Source organism: Calonectris borealis, chromosome 1, assembly GCF_964195595.1.
Source record: "Calonectris borealis chromosome 1, bCalBor7.hap1.2, whole genome shotgun sequence".
Lineage (NCBI taxonomy): Eukaryota > Metazoa > Chordata > Aves > Procellariiformes > Procellariidae > Calonectris > Calonectris borealis.
The window spans coordinates 190965012-190986195 of NC_134312.1; the positions used below are offsets into that span (position 1 = coordinate 190965012).

The window sequence follows — 21184 nt, forward strand, 5'->3', positions numbered from 1 at the left end:
TATGTATGGATATATTCAGACTATCTGTTTTAGCACCAAAGTTAGGTATAGATGCTTTCTAATCCAAGTTCGGAAGAGACCTGGGGGCCATATTCAGGCTGCCTTTTATACATGCTTGTATTGCTATCATTGCTACTTACTGGCTGGTCTAACAGTGGCCTGAATAGCTCTCTAGTGAGCACCGACGTTACTGTCAAAGTCCATGTGCCATGCAAGGTGGTCTGAATATAGCCCTTTATCTCTTTGTCTCAGCTCCCTCATCTATCATACAGGGGCAGTAACACACCTCAGCAAGGCTACGGAGATGTTCAGATGCCAGCGAAGAGGACAACATGGCTACTTTTATAGGCAAAGATGTACTATGCTGAAACAGCATAAGGGAACCTGGTTTTAGAGGAGTTTGCCATCTGCAAGAGCTCATTCTAGATAGAATATCTAAGAGTTAAAAGAGGGATGTAGAAGTTAGCAAGAGTGCACCTTGGCATCTGTAGCAGCAATTTTACATTGACTGTGCTGTATTCCAGCTTAGCTATTTCCAGATGGCACTGTATTTTACAATTTCCGGTTGCAGTTGACTGCTATCATACATATATATAGTACAACAAAGATGTACACAAGGGTGAATTATTGCCTGTTCTTTGTTGTACACTCTTTCCCAAATATCTGGGGCTTTATTTATGTGGCATTTAGTCTTCCTCAGAAGAGTATCTTTGCCTGGAAAAACAATATATGCAGCAGCTACAAAAGATAAGGAGAAAGAGAACAGTATGGCTAATAATGAGAACACCAACAGCAAAAATGTACAGGGTTTTGTCACAGTAATCCTGAGGCTGGTGGAAAGGTGGGATGAAATTTGGCAGGTACACAGAAAAAACCCAGTAGTTCCCAAGAATGAACCAGAGAAAGAGGAAAAGGCTGAGGGTTAGATGGATGTAGTACTTGTGAGCATTCTGCCTCCAGGGATATTCATCGTCGTCATCATCATCAATCACAACAGACTTGGAAAGCAGCTGCCTCATCCTGGTTGAGTCGTACAGCAGGAGAGTCACCTGGAGGCATTGGGGGAGAAAAGGGAGTAAGTAAATTGGCTGCGGAAAGTCTGAACACCTCCTGGCCACTGCCTGCCTTTGGGCCAAATTAAAATTGGGTGTGGGAAAATCATGTAAGAGAAAGCTGAGGAGCCACAAATGAGGCAGATCCTGCTGGAAAATAATGCATTTTTTCCCTACAGCTTATTCACCAGTGAGATTTAGGCCAGACATTGGAAAAAACTTGCCAATGGTAAGGATGGAAAGACGTGAGAACAGATTGTGTAGGGAGATGGCAGCAGCTCCCACGCTGGAGACTTTTACGAACAGATTAGAGTAACTGCTAAATTACTTAAGTAGAGTAGTTCTTGCCTTGTAGCGGGTGGATTTGTCTCTCCTAACTCTATTTTCCATGGCTGTATAGGTGAATCAGCTTAAATAAAATTATGAAGGATCTAGACTTCGACCTAAACACCAAATAAATTGCTTCAGATACTTGGAATTATCCTGTCAAGTTTTCTTCAATTAAGTGTCATTTTCTCAGATTGCTCCATTCCTGCCTTTAGTCAGAACCAGCAGAGAAATAGGTGGAATACCATGATACCATGAGGTTTGGAAGGTCTGGTCTACAGGGAAATGCAATAGGACTCATCAACAATGATTAGAAGATTTCTAGTTTAGTCTTGGCAATACGAAGTATGTAGGTAGGTTGACTGCAGTGTAGAGAAGCTTTCAAATTTCTGTCCGCTGAATGACTTTCTTAATTTTGATAGATTTATAGGAGAGGTATATACAGGGCCCAACAATGATTTGGGCCAAACATTGTGAAACCTGTGTTATCTTGCTACACCTGAAACTCTTGGCCCAATCCTCAAGGCACTAGCTGTTGTAATCACAACTCCCCTTTTTAGGTAGTCAAGTTCCTGTGCAAGCCTCCCTGCAGCGAGCTGTGTCTTTGGGAAAGGCACTCTAAGAAAGCAACTGAGCAGGAAGCTGTCTCGGCCAACCAGGAATGAAATTCAGAGGGAAAGGTAAAAAATGTGGATTTATAAGTGGCTATGGGGAGGGATGTACTGTCCAAGCAGGGATTCTCAGCCATGTTCTCTTTCCCAGAGTTATATTCTATGCTTATTTTTCTGCTTGAAATGAGAGAGAAGAGCACCCCTTGTTTTACACTCTTCCTCCTCCATTAGTCAGCAATTAATGGTGAGAACACTGGCTAAGGAAAACCCATTTGGGCATGTGTTCTGCCTGGTTCAGATTTTAGGCCATGTGCCCCATTTTCTAGAGGCAAGGCTTAGCAAGAGGATCCAGGACATCCTGGGAAGAGGATTCTCTTGCTCTTCCCTGTAAAACTGTTCCATTATGTATAAATGATTAAATATTTGTTCACAAAACCAGCTGTTTTTCTAGCCCGGATGTTGGTACCAGTTTGTGAGAAACAGAGATTAAAGTCCCAACATAGGCAAAAAAATGGTGTTTCCACTGGATGTCTCACATCCAGCTGAGCACTCAAACTGGTAGGCTTGTTCAGACCACCAGAGCATCTTCTTCTCGAGTGAACATTTATTTTAGGCAGGCTCATGACACGCAGGAGGGATAAACCTACCTGGCCAGTGGGTCTGAGGTTTCTGCATGGGGACCTGTGGCTTGACCTGAAGCTCTGTGCAGCTCATTAGCTTTGAGGTGAGCTCAGCAGCTGCCTGTACTCAAGCTTCACCAAGCTCAGCAATGGGAATGGGGTTAAATGGCAGATGAGCATTACTTTTGAGGAAGTCAGCGAAACCTCCCAGGTGGATTTATGGATCTCAGCTGCATCTAACCAGTTCATGGAAAGTGCATTTAATTCTTATGGATATTGCCTTGCCAAGCTGTGATTGAAGCAAATTCTGGCAGTTGCTTACATTGTTAATAACTGCTGAATATACATTTATGGAGCAGCATGACATTAATTCAGCAGGCCTCTCCGGATGCTGTAGAATGGTTCAGTTGCCTTGGTGAACATCTGTAGGTTACCATTGCCTTTTAAAAGACTGGAGGTGGTAAAGAAACAGATGAGGAGCCTACAGATCTGTAGGGATCCGGGCCAGAATGACTTGTCATTAAATGATGTCCATCACAGAACAGCATTCATTCAGACTTCATCCTATACCCGTTCTCTGACCTTTTAACTCTCAGAGGTCAAGCAAATGTACTGCTCAGTGAAGTCAGTGCAGTCTGATGAACATTACAGAGGGCAGAGTTGAGACAGGTGGAATTTGGCTACAGATCAAGCAGATGACACATGAGTTAGGCCAATCAAATTCTGACCAAATGTATTGCCAGACTGCAAAATAGGCAGTCCTGCTGTCAACTGAAGCCAAATTCAAGCCATTTGACATCAGTGGCAATATTAACTGACCCACTTGCCATCTTATTTAGGGTGAGAAAACTGACTTTAAGTCTGAAATGGCTAAGAAACAGTCAACATTTTTGATGAAGGCTTCAATTCATTAGCGTGAAAATTTCCTTTCAATTCTGCTCTAATCTTTTCTAAACTATTATTAAATGAACCTTTGAATATACAGGTAAGTCTGCTGGTGTGATCAAATGACTAAGCATTTGCCAGTAGAACTCATAGCATAGCAAATTCCTTATAACAAGATTAAGCACTTTCTTTTTTTCTTCATTTACTTATTTACTGACCAAAAGTCCTCGGGGGATGATTCATATCCCAGTGATGTACTGCAGTTTGGTTACTGCTGTCAAAGAGTGCAGGGGATGCAGAGACCTGCAGAGGAATATTCTTTCCCCCTTCTTTCAATCCTGGCAAAGAAAAGGGGCTACGATATTATCAAAGGGGATCGTAGCTAGCTCCTGTCTGCAGCGTCGGCTGGCTGCAATATGCAATGCTGTCAAGTCGGAGACTAGCAGGTTCCCTTTCAAGGGACAGGCTGCCTGCACTGAAGCATTAGGCCACAGCCCATCGGGTCTACCCCATCTGCTCTGCCGGTGCCGGGCCCCTGGGAAGGTAGGCTGGGTGCCAGGTTGCTGCTGCCCCCGTTAGCTATGCTTGACAGCCAATGCTACCAGTACAGGCGTTCCCTCCAGGAGCAGCACTTGCTGTTCTTAGCCCTTCATGCCCCAGCAGTGCGGTTCCAAAGCTTTTCCTTCAGCTCTACCCCTTTTCCTTCCTTTGGCAGGAACATCATGGGGACAGCAAAAAACAGTTTTGCTTAATCCTGCTGAGAAGCCTTAAAGTAGCTCTGCAGTCTGTTGTGACAAGCCTCTTCATGCCCTCTATCAGCCAGTTTAGGGTGATCCTTTACCCTAGAGTCAACACAGAGTTATAGCTTTACAGTGACCAGGGTGTAACACGGATATGGGGGTGTCTCTACTTGTCAAGCAGCCAGGCTCTGGCTCAGCAAAGATGCAAGTGAGCACAGTCCACTAGGAGACAGGTAGCTGTGGTTAGAAAATGCTGTGCCTAGATTAATAAGCCCTGCTGTGAGGCAAGGATATATGTACTCTGGAAGGAAGCCATGCTGCTGCATAGTCATTGCTTCTGGCCAGGTCAGAGTGGGAGTAAATTGAACTTGTGAAGGACTATGTACAAATACCTGTAGTTTTATAGTATTCCCAAAGCTAGGAGAGTAACTTCACTTTCTGTTCAGCCTGTGTGTCTGAAAATGAAGGAGAAAGGTCTGGCAGGCTTGGAGGACTGCTTGTGGAAATAGGACCCCATTTATCACAGGCAACCATGTTATGTAGTCATCTCCCTCAGTAGGGGTGGTAGCACAGATGCTGTGATGTAGGAGAAAGTCACACCACCATGTGTGGGACAATGCTGAATACTGAACTCATTAGCGTCTCACTTGACTGATGGGTGCTTTAGGTGCTGGAACAAGCACAATTCCATCCAGATAGCTCTCTTCAGTACTGCATGCACATAGCTGTCTGGAGCCATCATTACTAGCAAGTCAAAGTCTAGTCACACAAAATATTTTTCACACATAGAAGGCACATTACCTTTAAGCTGCCAATCACACCACCCACCAACAGATATAATGGAATTAGTGGCTGAACTGGGCAATCTTCCAAAAACTTCATTCCTGAACAGCAAAAATTAATAATGTTTGTTATCTCAAGTGATCAAATAGTGCAACGAGCTGTACAGTGAAAACTAAAGATGCTGTAAGTGAAATGTAGTGCTTAGACCCAAGACTTGTATCCAGCGTCTATTGAAATGGGGGCAAATTAAAGGGGGTTTGCATCTCCCACTACAGGAGTGAGGGCCATGAACAAGCAAAAGGCAGGAGAAGGAAGAGAGAGAGCAAAGGTAACAACAGCATTACTGTTGTTCTGGCATCACTGATCTGAGCCACGTACACAGGTCATTAGCTTCAGCCACTGCATCTTTGTTAAATGAACGATTGACTGAGCTGGACAGGAAATTTTCATCAGCAGCACAAAATTCAATGCAAATCCAAACCATTTGTGAAAAGAAGGAATTCTGATAAGCTTCTCTCAGGCCTTTCCTGCTCATTGGCACCTGTGTGTGGCATGTTCCCGAGTCAGATGCCTCAAAGCTTGGGAGCCAGAGCCCGTGGGAGCGCCTGGAACCTTTTTAGCTTTTTAGCAGGCAACTGACAGGGAACCACAGAAGCTCAAGTTTCCAGGCTGTTTGGGTTGCTGGAGGCTAAAAGCATTGGTTGTTATGGAGCCGGGGAACCAGCAACCCTCAAATCTACTGCTAGAAAGAGAAAGCTTGGGTAAGTTTTAGGGAAGGGAGTGTATGGCAGTATAAGGATGTTGCTGGCAGTAGACACTGAAGCTTGTGATACAGGTCTGTGGCAGTGAGACTCATCTGTCCAAATATAGATGTCTGCAATGCAGGCATCCATATCTGAACTAGTTTCCTAGACTCTCTTTATAGTCAATAGGGAGAAACAGACACTTGTAAAATTCAATTCATCTCATCCTAAGATAGGCATTTAAAATAGGTCAGAAGAGTTGGGCCCTTGAAAGTGCCTCTTTCTCTCCATGGCTATATGAGGAATCTAGACAGCCAGCTGTAGATATCTAAAGTTAGCTGAGACGAATCCCCTACCCACATCTCCTACCCAGTGGCATCTTTAGTCAATTTTAAACTGTTCATTACACTATAATTTTATTGTTATTGATCCCATGTTTCAGGGCTTCTGCTGATCAGTTGCAGAGGCCACAAAGGATTTTCTGTTTTCTTCTTGGTGTATAAGCCATTTTCAAGGAGAAATTTTGACTTTTCTCTGAACAATTGAGGTTATGTAGATGCAGGATGCTGAAAGCAATGTGCTGGTCTTAGTGCTAAACATCTCTCAGGTGGAACATCTTGCCTCCATGTTCAGAACTACACTGAACAGGGGGCTTGGGATCAGGAAAGAAGTACCAGTGGGGTGTTTTTGCCTTCTTCTGTAGCTGTAATCCTCTTCAGCTTGTCAATTTGCCGACCAAATTCACTGCTATTGCTGGTCCTGAATATTGCTCATGTCCAGAATCGCTCCTGCGCTCCTTGCATAGCGTAATACAGGTGTTCTGGATTGTGGTTGCTTGCTATAGATCTTATGTTGGTCATAGGATGCTGCGCAGTGTTTTGTAATCTCCTGTGTGTAAGGGCTATGGAGTCCAGTGGACTCTTCCACACTAAGTATTTATTACCAGCCTTCTTGTCATTGAAAAGGGCTGAACATAGATGAATTTGGACTCTCTCCCTTTTTGTCCCCTATTGCAAGGCTGTAATTTTTTGTCCATTTTGCCACTATGTAACACTGAGACCTGCTCAGACTCCCAACTTTACAGGGGTGGGCAGCAGGGAAATCAACACGAATTATATCATTTTCAGAAAGCAGCTTCCAGGGTTTCCAGAATCCTTGGCCTTGTAATAGCCTGCCACAAAAGCAGCTGGCCAGGGATCTGAGGGAATATATTTCAGTTTAGGAACCTAGGCAATTGCTATTTCCAGTGTGTTACTGAGATTTTGATTTGAGGCCAAAAAAAAAAAGATCAAGAAAACATGCCAATTTTTTTTCATGGAGCTATGATTCTGTTTCCCTGACAAATCTATTATGGAGTCCTTTCATATATGTGACATGACAGCAGTCAGTCTTGGGAAGGATTTGAATGACAGGCAGTGGTACTCTGTAGTTTTGGGGAGGATATTCCGGGGAAATATGGCAGCAATAGAGGGGGTGAAACAGGGTAATACAGTGGTAACTTAAAAAATACAGCACTGTGGATGAATAGGAAATATGGACCTACTGTTGACAGGTGGGCATTGACACTTCTTACAGTGAAATCTAGGCACACACATCATGTGCCAATCAATTCACACATAGCACATGCCTGATTTATTTGGGAACACCAAAACTAGTAGAACAGCATCAGTGCTAGCACTTCTTTCCCCTGAGCACCAGCCATGTTCTCCTTTGACTGTTAATGGTGGGATATATGGACCATGAGAGATCAAAACTCTGCTTCTAGTGCGATGCTTCCTGCAAGCCAGAGCAATCTCTGGTTCAGAGTGAAGAGAAGTTGAACCTGACCATGACACAGACCAGCGTGTGAGTCCAAATGAATAAACCAGCAACCTTTGCAAGATCAGATACAACAAGAATGTCCAACAGCTTGCACGGTGTCCAAAGGAGAAAAAGAGATGGGAGGCTTGAGGAAGCAGAGGTACTTGCTTATTTTACCTCTCGGCTACCACAGAACAACACTGCACTTGGATCCAGGCAAGTGGAAAGAGCACTCATGAGCGATCAAGATATGAGCAATGCCTGCTTCTCTAAGGACACTGGTTTGGGCAGTGTTGCGGGATGGCCCACAGTAGGTCACTACTAACAGGCTGTCCCTGTGACTCACAATTATCCATGAGATGAGGGGTCAGGATGAATGAAAGCTAACGCAGTGGTGGCCTCATGTTAGCTGCTTTGCTTTTCTCAGGCAGCTGAGTGGCTGAAGTGCATCCCATAGTAAAGGAGGGCTGCTGTATAGCAAGGCTAATCTGATGTCTGGTGCCCGCTCCCCACCTTCTCTTCTAGGAGACAGAGGACACAACGTGCCAAACCATTTTCTAGTTGCTCCTAGTGGATGAATGCAGCTGCCATCACTTAGCGCAGACCTCAGTCGGGCCCTGGACTGTGAGCTTTACAGTAGGATCTAGGTGCTGCAGAGGATTTATCTCAAAGTAATTGCTTCTGGGCACCTTTTTATCAGAAAGCATATCAGAGGAAACTCACAGAAACAGTGAGTGGCTGAAGGACTGAAATGCAAGGAAAGATTATGTTAACAACATTAAAGAACAAGACTGGCTCCCACATAAAGGTACAGAGTATGAGAATAGGCTTCAGACAACTTATTGGGAGCACTTGAGAGTTGAGGAATGATTTGGTGTAGATGGGAGTATGAGTAGTACTGGATTAAATTTGAACAGGGGAAAATTTAGACTGCCTATTGAGAAAACGATGTCATCAGCTTTCAAATGTGATTTAGCTATCCCTGGGGAACACTGTGTATAAAGGTAGTCTGGACAACATATAAGAATATGTTATTGGGAGCAATCCTTCAATGTCCCGGAAACTAAAAAAAATTCTCAAAAAAAGTGTATGAGGCCCTTTCATGCTCTTTTTATTTTTGGAGTGTTTAGTGAAAAAAAATATAATCGCTACCAGTAAAAGTTAGAAAGCTGCTAAACAATCTGTCACAAGTCTGGAGCTTGGAAAATTTGCTGAGTCCTTTTCATGTATCTTGACTTACACTGTGATTGACAGTACTACCAAATTTTAAAAGTGCATAATGTTAGTGTGTAATTATTACCGGGGCTACCAGTTATTAATCTCTGAGTTTTAACAAGTATTATTATAATTTATTTGCTAACATTTGAAAATATCTCACAGTTCTCCTCTGCGGAAAGCAAGAGCCAAAATGACTGGAGGTTAGTTATTCTCCAAGATCATGGTAACAAAATGTTATCAGAAAATCAGAGGCTTTTGCTTGGATAATAAATATCTGCATTTTCCTTGACATTTTATTTTCCTAAAAATGCCTTTGCAGATATGTAGCTGCAGGAAACCAATATCCTCTGACAACACTGTATTATAGTGACATTATCTCTTAATTTCAATAAATTGTGAAAAAAAAGGGCTCTATATCTGATGGAGGATATACCCAGAGCTCCAGGCTAATATCTTACCGTACACTTTCCACTTCTCACTGATCTTAAAGATATTATGAAATATTCCTAGGAAATGATATTTATAAGTGGTCAGATTCCAGCCCTGGATTCATTTCCAGAAGGCTCGCTGTTGATATGCATGCAAGCTGTACCACACTTTGTATTATACCTTCCCACCCCTATTCCACAGCTCAGGCGTATTCAGCCTGGGGAAAAGCTAAAGCTAAAATCCTCTTATGGGATAAATAGCAATTTTAAGTCATGGATAAGCATAAGAGCCTAAGTATTGAGATGTAACAGTTCAGTCCATCTCCCTACTTCCTAATTGCTCCTTAATCCCTCATTAGAACTCCCTAATTCCTAATTAGGATGCCCTAATCAGAATCCTACCACAGTCATCACTGGTACTCGGAAGGCCCCAGATAAAGGAAGCAGCACCAACCTTTAGCTAAACAAGGGTTTTGTGGGTTTGGCCAACTACAGACGCCAACAGGCTAGGTGCCCTGACTCCCTTAAAAGTTATCTCATCTTAATGCAGACACCTAAAAGAGGGCATGGGACTTCCACTGTCAGAAACGTCCATTTCTCTTAACTGGCTCCCAGGGCAATACATGGCACTTAGTTTGGTTGCAGATGCATACAGTCCAAATGTAGGTGGGATGCATCTTGCCCATAGCATCTGCATATGGAGTTCATTTGCACCATCGTTCAGGAATAATGAGGCAGAAGGTGAACAACTTCTCAAGGACACCCATCTGGAATGATTATAAGGGCTCTTGAGGACAAGACTTAAAATTCAAAGTGATCTAAATACACTGGAAAAAGGCATTCAAAATCTACGAGATGACAGCCGATAAAGCTGAACACTACGTATAGGAGAGAAAACTTCAATGTAAATGAAAAATGAGAAATATCTGGGGAGAAGCACTGCCAAAAACCATCTGGGCTTACAATGCACCATAAACTAGATTGGAGCCAATGAGTTGGTGCACAGAGAGCATCTTTCATTCTGAGGTGTGTTTACAGGAATCCTGCATGTTAAACAGAGGAGCTAATTATTCTGCACTGCTCATTCCTCAGGTCTCAGCTGGAGTCCTGTGTTTCACCTTTCTTTTTTTTTTTTTGAGGGGAAAAAAAATAGTTACATTGGCCAGAGGCCAAAGGAGGGAGGCAAAAATGAAAAAAAAAAAAAGCTACAGAAACAGTGACCTGTGAGGTCAGGTTGAAAGAAGGAGGTTTTTGAGATCTCTGGAAAAAAAGAAGATGGAGTAGGGTTGTAATAGCAGCCTTCAAACAGTTCAAAGGTTCTCTTGAGTAGGATGGTGACCAATCTATCTTTGTGACCATGGTGTGTAGGACAGGCTGTAATCTGTTTAATTTGCCACAGGGAAGATTTAGATTGGATACGGGGAAAAATATTTTGTCTGTGAGAGCAATAAAATGCTGAAATAAGCTCCTTGGGAAGCTGTGGAATTTCCTTGAGCAAGGGCAAGTCAGACATCTGTCAGGGATGCCATGAGCATGCGAGCCTGTCTGAAAGCGGAGGTGGGCTGGTGTCTCTACCGATGTTTCTCAAGTGGGGGTCACAACCCCTGTGGAGGATGTGAAAGGCCCAAAGGGAGCAATGAAGTGTTAGAAAGTGCTCATTTTTTTAAAACAAAAACCAATCTATATTAGCGGTAAGGAAAAGGTGATGCTTAAGAAAGAAAAGAAGAGCCTTATGCAGTTTAAAAATGTATAAAATTCTGCAGCTCAAAGGATTTTCCTTTCCTTTCTTACATAGTTGATCTTGAAATGCTACTTGCAAATCCAGCCTTTGGGGGGTTATACAAAGGCAGATCAGCCAAAAACCAGGTCTCGCTCTCAAAAAGGTGGAGAAATAGCAGTCTAGATGATCTCTTCTTCCCTTCCAGCCCTATGCTTCTAAGATTTTTTTCAGTGCAGTTAATACAGAGGGATCCTGATTAATGAAATCATCTCATGTGTCGGATTCTGAGCTTCCTCCCACAGACAGAGCCAAAACACCCACAGCCCTTTGCCAAGTGCTGGTAGCCTTAGCAGCAATTGAGCTGAAGTAAATACACCAGTAAAAAAGTGAGTTAAAATTGGTCTGAGGCTCAGAATATGCCAGCAGCTTCATGGTAAAAAGAAATAATGGGAAGTGCACCCAAAATAAGCAATGCGCAACCAGAAAATTCAGAGTTATGGTTAAATTTAAAGAAACCCTAACTATGTGAGGTATGAAAATGTATCAGTAAGGACTCCTGCCCTGTATTGAGGTGAGACACACTGGAGGGGTATTTAAGACAAATAGGGTCAGAATTCAAGCACTGCTTCCTCCCCACCGTGCAGCGTGGGCTGGCATTCTGTCTGAAGCTAAAATACCAACACACAGGTTTAACAGTTGGAAACTTTAAGGTTTCCAACTCCTTTCTCCCATAAGATGCGTTAACTTGCCACATAGTGCCAGGAAGTTCGTATTTTTAAATTGCTTTGATAGCCAGCTTACCTGTAAAAGTCATGGACAGTGGTAAGGCAAGGAAAGCAAGGAGCCCAAATATAAAGCATGCTGTGAATGAGAAAAGAAAGACAGTGTTATTGGGGCTGGTTGAAGTTTAGAGACCTGCAGTTCCATCCAATGCTTTACAGATGCTCTTTATCCATAAAGTTGTGTAGCAAGAAATGCAGTGCACTCGATGGGGTGGGAATACCGTGTTTGTTGTGCAGCATAGGAGGTGATGAGACCAGTGAGTGGTTTACCACTCTCCCACAGCTCAAGCTTTCATTTTTTAACTCATACATTGTTAGTCCTTGTATCAGTAGTAAAGCAATGAGAGACAACTGCTTTTGTTGCTACTACTTGTAGCTGTCTTATTGCAAGGGCAAGGACTCAGCCACTGCTGCCATAGCCAGCATCAGCTTCAGAAGGCACTGCCACTGCGCAGTAACAAGTAACTTTGCATCAGCTAATCCATGGCAACTGATGAGCCGTATCTGTTTGCTAAGCAAATAGCAGCTTTAATGCCATTCCACTCAGTTTTCACTGAAAGCTAAATAAACTGTCTTTATTGCAGATGTGAATAGTTTCTGGCTGGTCTAACTCCCTGACCCAGCTCAGCTCATGAACGCAAAGGCAGCAGCCCTGCTGCAACGAGTGGGACTAGATCAGCTTAAACTGATCCTAAGCATTGGGATAGATCAGCTTAAGCTGCATGAAAGGATGCTCTTAGGTGTGCACGTAGACTGTTCCTGCAGATGAGTGGATCTGAGGTGCTTAGTTACTCCCCAGAGAGCTGCTGGTGTGTCTGAGCCCTGGTATTTTCCCAGTACAACCTGATACTGCAGAGGATGAATGCTTACCTTTGCAGAAAGTGAGAAGCAATAGCATCAAGAGCAGTGTGAGCAGCCTGTCTTACAAGAGGTGTCACCTCTGTGCCTAATCATGAACACTTGGCAATATTAAAGTGAAACACTGCCCTGCAAAATGAGAGTAAAACATAATGAGGACATTCTGTGGCGAGCATCCCTGCAGAGCGCTTCTGCAAATGGCTCAATCTACAAGTAGATGCCTAAGAAGGCAAAAGGGCAGTAAGTGGAGGTGGGCATAGATTGCAGAGGGGCTGAGAAGGGCATGGATAAGAAAAGGAGTAGGATGTCTCCTTGGAGGCTTATGAAAAAAATCTTGAAGCAAGCATTCGGGATTGGTTTGGGACCAGCTCTTCCCCAAGCAAACCATGTCACGCGGTTCCCCGTGCCAGAAAACTGCAGCCTCTGCAAGGCGAATCGTGTCTTCCTCGCCGCGCAGGAGCGGGGACACTGCCAGCACCTTGTGTACAGTGCCACTCTAGGAAACTCTGCAGCACTGCCAAAACATCACCCTTAGGGTGCCTTAGAGAAAAAGGGAAACATCATTGCCTCCATTTTACAGAAGGAGAAACTGAGACAGAGGACATAAGAGCAGCATCAAAATTCAGGGCAGATCCACCAGGCTTTATGACTCGCAGACACTTTTCATGGGAACCCACCATCCCCCACACGCTGCTTGGGTTTTCTCAGCAGAGAACGAGGATCTTACACTTCAGCGCTTGAGAGACATCTTTCTTTCTCAGAAGTAGCATGTTTATTATCTCTATGAAGTGGTAGAGACTGAAGATATTTTGAGCTGAAGCAAGCACTTCTGTTCCTTTGTGCCACCCCCTCCTCCTCTCCCCATCGGCCGGTCTCTCTCTCACACACATTTTTGCTCAGGCTCTCCTATCTCTTGAACACTGCACAGTACAGAAATTCTTCCTCTGCTTGAATAGTGTCCCACACTTGACTAAGCTCTTGCAAACGCTGACAGCCTCTCATTAGAACAACTCAGACTAGAGCCTCCCTTTTCACCACATGTCACATTTCATGCTAGGTCCTCTCGCTGTTACATTATCTAGACTATTATTTTCATATTAGGAATAGATGTTATTGTAGCTGAGTTGGGCTTCCAACACACCCATGAACGTCACCTGCAAATAGTGCCCACAGCCTGGGCAACTCATTTATCCGGTGTCCAAATGAACGTAGTTCAGGTGCGCAGGAGTTGCATCGACTGCCTGGTGTTGCCAGAAGTCCTTGTCATCACGGCACAGCTCTCGGAGCGGCATCATCCCTCTGCCTGCAGTTTCATAGCCACCTCCTGCTTCTGCCCTTGCTGCACGGGCAAGTACTCAGGAGCCTGATAAGAGGAGGCATCATGCCATTTCTTAATCCTGCAGCGCATGGTCTGTCTGACACCCGGGGATGGACGCTGCAGTAATGTCGTAAAAGGCTTGGGGAGGCCGTGTATATGTGGGTCTGTGCATCTGGCACACAGGTGCCCGTGTTTGCTTGTTTCTAGCATCTACCCGATAGCTTGATTTTGGAGGAGAGAAATGGGAGGTAGGGACCACTCACAGCTCAAGAGAAAAAGATAATGGTTCATTAATTCCCCTCCCAAAGCAGTCGCTGGGAATGTATTTACTCATTATCTCCCCATTCAGCTACAGCCTCTTAGGTCTAGAATTGGAGGGGCAGATGCATAGTCTGGGAAGGCTTCCAGATCTGTGTTTAACAAAGTGAGACTCTCAACAATTGACTACACAACTGGTAGGGCTCTGCGGCCGCTCTCAATGCCGCTAGCAGCACTAAAGACTGTTTTTCCCGAAACGTGTGGGGTTTTCACAGAAATGCTGCTCAGTCAGGACACACGCACACTCTGCCTGGATTTGTCTGGGTTGTGCTGCCCCGTTCTGGTCCGAAGACAAATTGCTCAAGAAAATGGTATTTGCCGCATGGTAGCACTGCTCTGCAGAGAGGACACTGCTATCTGTGCCGTTTCACATGTGGGGCTTGTGATATTTTTAAGAAGTCAGCGATATCGCATCACAGGCTGATCAGAGAAGCCCCTGGACCCATTCCTAGAAAAAGTAGCAGAAAAAGGGGTGCTAGTCTCTGAAAACACAGCAGGGGGAGGGAAGTGTTTCCAGGCTCAGAAGGACATCTGCTCCACGAAGCTGGCGTCAGGGCACCAGGCAGGAGAGCCCCTGCTCTGTACTGCCGGGGCAGCGCGTGGTGGGGCACTGGTGAGGTCCTGCTTTGGGAGGCATTGGCGAGCAAATCCTAACGTGATGGGAATGGGTGAAGGGAAGAGCTCGTGTCTGGGATCACAACAGAGGAAGAGGAGAGCAAGTGGCCCTATGTCTTGCACATTCCTTGAAATCTGTGGGCACAAAAATTAGATCGGTGGGTGCAGATTTTGTGTCTCCTGCCCAGCAGGACAGTTGGCTGATATAAATCTGCCATTTAGCTGAGTTACTTCTGCCAGGGTCTCCCCACAGTCTTCCACAGCACAGAAGTAAACAAACTTGAAATCACCATTAGCATTATGGCTGTATATCATGGTTTCTCTTTCTTTCTATCTGACACCTGAGCTGCTAGATCTTCCGTAGCAATGCCCCTGCACTGCAGCTCTCCTGCCCTCCCTCTCTATCCCCTTGTTCTCCATCGCCAGTTATGTGTCTGGCCTCAGGGCGTGCAGCAGATGAGTTGTCATCTGGCAACTGGTTCTCTGGGACAGATCTGGAGGCAGTATTGGACATGACACCAATTCACCTGTGGGCTCCCAGACTTTATTTTGCTGCCATGATTTTTCCAAGTACTTGGAAGGTTCAAATCAGCTCAGGCTGATTTACTTTGAAGACAGAGAAAAGTTTCTTTCTTTTCAGGTAAGAAGAGTCCTCATGGGATTTTCAGAAGTGATTTATGAGTATAAATCTCAACCTACCCACTCTTCTTAGGTAGTATGCTAATACGGCTGTAGTGCAACCTACTCAGTAGAGTGTGTGACAAGCTCTGATAATAAATACAGTAATAAATGAAGTGTTGTGTACATTAGCCATCACTCCCAAATGCTGTTTGTTCTATATCCTGTCAGGTTTTTGCCATGAGTCTATGTCCCGATAAAAAAAGGAAAATTTTATTTTTTTTTAATGAGGTGCTACGAGCTTCCAAACAAATTCTGCAGCTACCCCTGGATTTATCTGCACAGACACGTCGAGGAGCAAAAGTCTGGGTGTAAACTCACAGTACTCCCTTCAGACGCCCCATGGGAGCACTGCTCTGAAGGGGGCTGACTCGCAGCAGTCTGGATGTGAGCAAATTCGGGTCAATTGGCCCGGCCCCGGGACTGATCATGGCCTGAGGCAGATGCAGATGGCAATGCACTAGCTTAGCAAGCTCTGTCACCGTGTGCTGTACGGCAGCATGGACACTGGCGGTGCAACAGGCTGGGGTGCAGATGGGTAGCAGGTATTTTCATCCATGTTTTATTCCTTCACAGTACCTGCAAGCATCCATATTGATAGAGACTTGGAGAAAAGGAAGGATGCAGCGCGTGGGGGTGCTGCGGTGGTACAGCAAGTCTCAATGGATCTCTCCAGGGAACCAGCCCCAGAAAGGCCATACGTTTTACAGACCGGGGATGAGTCTGCCCATGGCTTTGGTAGCTGTGGATACTGTGTGTCTTTCTGGGCTTTTGAGTGACAGGAAAACGTCACCACATCAGATGGGATGTGCAGAAAAGACTTGAATGAACTAACTTTGAAGGAAAATAATTAAATCTGTTCAGCTTGGCTAGCCAACAGCCAAATGAGAGAAAATAACAACAAGGTTTGAGCACTCAAAAAAGGACCTGTGAGTGATCCGAAGAGCTATGAAGGTAGAGACATGAGGTGAACTTGAGCAGAAATAAAGATTGCTCTGTCCATGAGGCTAAGTGCCATAGCAAGGAGATAGATATACTGATGGAATAGTCACTTGGGACGAATGGCAGGAATCCCACCTGATTTAATCCCTTGATCAAACTAGATACTCAACAGCTGTAAGGAACAGCCATTCCCATGGGGGTTGCCAGTCCCAGCGCAAAGCCACCACAGGAGGCAGGGAAAGTATGATAAAACTGACTCGCAGACCAAATCCAAGCTCAGGGCCACCAGCTGTTTGCTGCATGCCATCACTGTTTGCTTAGACAAGGTTGTGTTACTGTGAAATAGCACTTTGGTATCCAGATAAGCAATGCCAGCATCACACCAGCTAAAATTTAAGTTCCAGTTCCAGCACTGACACCAGCAATGCTGCTCTCATCAGAAATGGTGTAGAACAAGGAGGTGCCAGTAATCTGGGTACCTTCAAGATGGGGAAGATGTAGATGTAGATGTAGATGTAGGTTGGGGGTTAGGCAATATTGCAGAGTGGCTTGTCTGAATGTTATGCTATGTCTCTAGCTACTGAACTACAATTATGCCATGGTCTAGGTTCTGGCTTTGGCCCTTTGTGATTAATTTCCAGATGTACTTCTTAAACAAGATTTAGGCATTACATAAAGAGTCACCAGTTTGCTTTGCAATAGACCCAGGGTAGTGGATTAGCTTTCTTTTTTTTTTTTGGTCAGTGCGTTAAAGACTGCCCTAATGTTCTGAACTTAAATTACTGTAGCAAGAATGAAAAGAATTTAAATGATGCTGCATGGGTAGGTTGACTCTTTGGAGTCATTTAAGTATCAGGAGACCATAGGTACAAATGTGGGGCTGTGCTGAAACACTCTTTGAAAAATATACACAGGATGATGAGAAAAAGTGAAATTAAGTCACTGCACTTCAGGACGGTTTGCATTTTAATGAACAGAAAATCAATTTTGGATGCAGTAGCTGATCCATAGCTAAAGCTGAGCTGATTTTGAACTTAAATGTAATGAAAACCTAAAGAGAATGGGTTTCCTGGAACAGTATTTCTGAGTTGCCTTATTCATGGGTAACTGTGGGTACCTGAGAGGATGCTTCTGGTGTAAGAGAGTATAGATGAGATCAGAAGTAATCCCGATCTTTCAAAAAAATTTCAGAAAGACCATTTATTTTCTCTGTTGTCATTAAAGTCCCGGTGGAAATTTAATACCAACAGGGAACAGTGACATTTTGCTTGTAACTGGTAGGAACAAAAATCAGAGAAAGTCCTGCTTTTGTTTTTTTTATTGCGATATTCACCAACGGGCCCAGATCCCCCTTGCACATGCTTTCTGCAGGGTGTGAGGGAGCCCACGCCAGCCTGGTCCCGCTTCTGGGGACTTGTTGGGGGGTAACGAGAGCACCACATGCTCCATGCCCCTCGGTATTCATCGCTTCCCAGCCCTCCTTTCCCCTGGGGCAATGACGAGCATGAAAAAGCGGGCCAGAAAATGTTTTCTCCATCCCTGCTTGTGCCAGGTTCCTGTGGGTGTGGGCACTTTCAACCCAGGCCAGCGCTGTCTGTCCCCATGGCTTGGTTGTGTCCGAAGGGTTATAAGGCAGCAAGGAGTTAAGGGGCTTAATCATTAATAAAAGTTAATTCTGAATTTTGAGAGCCTTTCAAGTGAAGCCAAAAGCACAAATATAAAAGACCCCAAGGTAACAGCCCTAGACTGGCAAATGCAGCAATTAGTGTGAGTGAAGTATCAATTATAGTGAGTGGTCAAGAGGTTTCCTTCTTCTCCTATTTGAGTGGCATTAGAAATTGCTACTGCCTAAAAGTGAAAGCAAAAGGCACTCGCAACTCGGAGTAAAAAGGAGATGCACTCAGCAGGAGTAAGCTGCTTTAAAATCCTTGGATTTTAACCTCCTGCCAATGACACTGCTTCCCTGGTCTCACACAAACCCTCCCCTGGAGCGTATTTCTCCTGTGCCTCTCCGCGCAGCTTGCATGGCCCCCAGCCCAGATCAGCCTTCTGCTGCGTTGCTCCTGGGAGAGCAGGAACCAGCCTGTTCACCCTGCTGGGGAGCTGTCGGCTCGTTACACCCCTCTGCGTCCTCCACCCTGGGTGGGACAAACCAGTTGCTTTAAAGCCTGAGTGAGCCCAGGCTGTCATGCAAAAGACCTCCGTTAAATAACTGATGCTTCCTACCCACAACACGTGGCTGCTTATGAGGGTCACGCCTGCGGTGACCATTGTGCCAGGGGCTGGGCAAGCAGAAGGAAGAAGACCCTGTTCCAAATGGCTCTGGGTGAAAGGAGGGCTATTCCTGACCATACTCTGTCCCCGATCTCATGTCCCCGTGTCAGCACACAGGCTGGCAGCAGTTTTGCTTTGCAGGAATTGCTCCTGGGGGAGCTGGTTCCCAGGCTGGCTGCGCTGCTCTTTACCAGGTGATTTTCCCTGCAGATATTTCTGCTGGACTACACGTAAGGTACCACTTGAAACAGGAGACAAACACGCTATATTGCTTAGGTTGTCTGCTGCAGCCCGTATTTAGGTACTTGGTGGTGTTTGTATTTGTTTCAAATTTTACATTGGTCTGCTATAATCCAAATACTGCGGCAGGCAGGTGCTATTGGGGTGCAGTTACTATTGTGTGCTCCATCAGTGCCCAAAATTGCCTAGGAAAAAATTCTTTGTATACCTGGCTTAGCTATGGGGCTATTTAAGTACAGAAGATGATTACTACCAGAACTGCCTTACCATTGCTGGCAATTTTAGATATGCACCGGTGGCAGGCTTTCTCCAGGCCGGCAGTCATTGTGAAGTGCCTTTTTAGGAGTCTGTAGGGATACAGAAATGAATACGGTTAGGAAAAGTGCCTTTAATTAACTAAATATCTTGGCTCAGAGTCACTCAGGCTTTCGCTACCCCCCAAAAAACCCAAAGCATCCACAAACGCAGACAGCAGCCATCAGAGTGTGGCGTACCCGGAGTCAGGTATGCCTTCCAGCAGCCTTGGGCTTGCCTGCTGGTGATGCTAAAGCTTCGGGGTCATGGGAAGGCTGAGGGAGAATTATTAATGCTGCCTCCATGAAAACTAGAAAAGGCTCTATCTTGATTTTGATTGAGGTTGGAGCAGGACAAAGTGTATTTAACTGTTACGAGAAAACCAGTGAAACTAGTAGGGTTCACTACACAAAACTCTGCAAAAATTATTTAGGGAGCAAAAGTGAATTAAGTAAAGAAAAGGGGAGGAGAGCGGATGAAAATAGTTTTAAGATTGAGGAGGATTCTGAAGAGGAATATAGAATAAAATCTGCAAACCACAGGGAGCCCAGAACGAGATGCCTTTGCTAAAAAAGTAGCTGGATTAGAAACTAGCTCTTTGTAAAGAAGAATTTTTATGAGGTGGGGTGAGGATGAGCAAGCAGCTAGGCATCCAAGGCCTGGGCGTCAGACAGCACCAGGCAGTTGAGAAGCATCCAGCGTCGATGGGAGCGTGTAAAGCTCACATACACACACGTGCACGCGCTCCAAGCCTCAGCCTCTGGCCAGGGTCACCACAGGTCTACCACCAAAACCAACTGTGTGATAGATGAAGGTGTGTGTGGAGGAGGCCGGGATGGGGAAAGCTGCATTTCTGCACATGCCTGAAATTAGCCTCTTTAAATTTCCTGATGATTAAAGAGCAATATTTTAAGCTTAGCCTCATTCTGTTCTAAGCTGACATGAAACCCACCTCAGTGGGATTTCTCATCATGAATGCAGATCCCAACCTGGCCCAGGCCTACAGGGACCACAGGGCCCCAGACACGTGTTGAAGATAAAAAGACAGACGTGTACCGCCCAGCCGATATGTGGCCATACCCCCCTCCATGGCATGTCCAAGCCCTACCAGACATGGCTTGAGCAGAGCTGGCTGTCCCCTGGGAGCCTGCTTTCTCCTGCAAGCCCAGAGACCCATGAGCTGCAGCAGCGCAGGACCCTCTGCTGCCGTGGGGAATGGGATGGGGTTTGCTCCTTGCGTGTTGGTGTTGCAGTTTCTGTTTCCCGGCAGTGACGGCAGTAATAGAGGCAGGTCTGGCGGTACCTGTTGGTGAGCGGCTGTTGTGGTTTAACCCGGCAGGCAGCTAAACACCACACAGCCGTTCGCTCAATCCCCCTCAGTGGGGTGGGGGAGAGAATTGGAAAAAAGAAGGTAAAACTCATGGGTTGAGATAAAGACAATTTAACAGGACAGAAAAGAAAGGGAAAATGATAATAATGATAAAAGAATATATAAAACAAGTGATGCACAATGCAATTGCTCACTACCTGTTGATCGATGCCCAGCCAGTTCCTGAGCAATGGACCCCCAGCCAGCTTTTCCCCTAGTTTATGTGCTGAGCATGACATCACATGGTGTGGGGTATCCCTTTGGTCAGCTGGGGTCAGCTGTCCCAGCCGTGTCCCCTCCCAGCTTCTTGTGCACCCCCAGCCTGCTCACTGGTGGGGTGGGGGGAGAGGCAGAAAAGGCCTTGGCTCTGTGTAAGCACTGCTCAGCAGTAACGAAAACATCCCGGTGTGATCAACATTATTCTCATCCTAAATCCAAAACACAGCACTATACCAGCTACTAGGAAGAAAATTAACTCTATCCCAGCCGAAACCAGGACAGCAGCCAAGCAAGTAGCAGGGACTGAGGCTTTCCTGGACATCCCACTGGGTCAGTAACCCGTGCTGAGA

General features: G+C 45.2%; 1 protein-coding gene across 1 annotated transcript; it reads right to left on the reverse strand.

Moving 5' to 3' along the window:
- Positions 1–686: 686 nt before the first annotated feature.
- On the reverse strand, positions 687–19277 carry TMEM272 (transmembrane protein 272). Its single transcript, XM_075139947.1, has 4 exons — positions 19220–19277; positions 11729–11788; positions 5037–5119; positions 687–1049 (listed from the first exon to the last, which is right to left on the reverse strand). The coding sequence occupies exons 1-4, from the start codon at positions 19275–19277 to the stop codon at positions 687–689; spliced, it is 564 nt and encodes a 187-aa protein (XP_074996048.1).
- Between the last annotated feature and the right edge of the window lie 1907 nt (positions 19278–21184).

What these genes read in the sequence shown, in the direction of transcription:
- TMEM272 (XM_075139947.1), bottom strand. Translation starts at nt 19,277, where the DNA reads ATGACTGCCGGCCTGGAGAAAGCCTGCCACCGGTGCATATCTAAAATT. An exon ending in ACTGTCCATGACTTTTACAG is followed by an intron (nt 5,120 to 11,728) that starts GTAAGCTGGCTA and finishes TTTGCTGTTCAG; the next exon opens with GAATGAAGTTTTTGGAAGAT. An exon ending in GTGTGATTGGCAGCTTAAAG is followed by an intron (nt 1,050 to 5,036) that starts GTAATGTGCCTT and finishes CAATGCCTCCAG; the next exon opens with GTGACTCTCCTGCTGTACGA.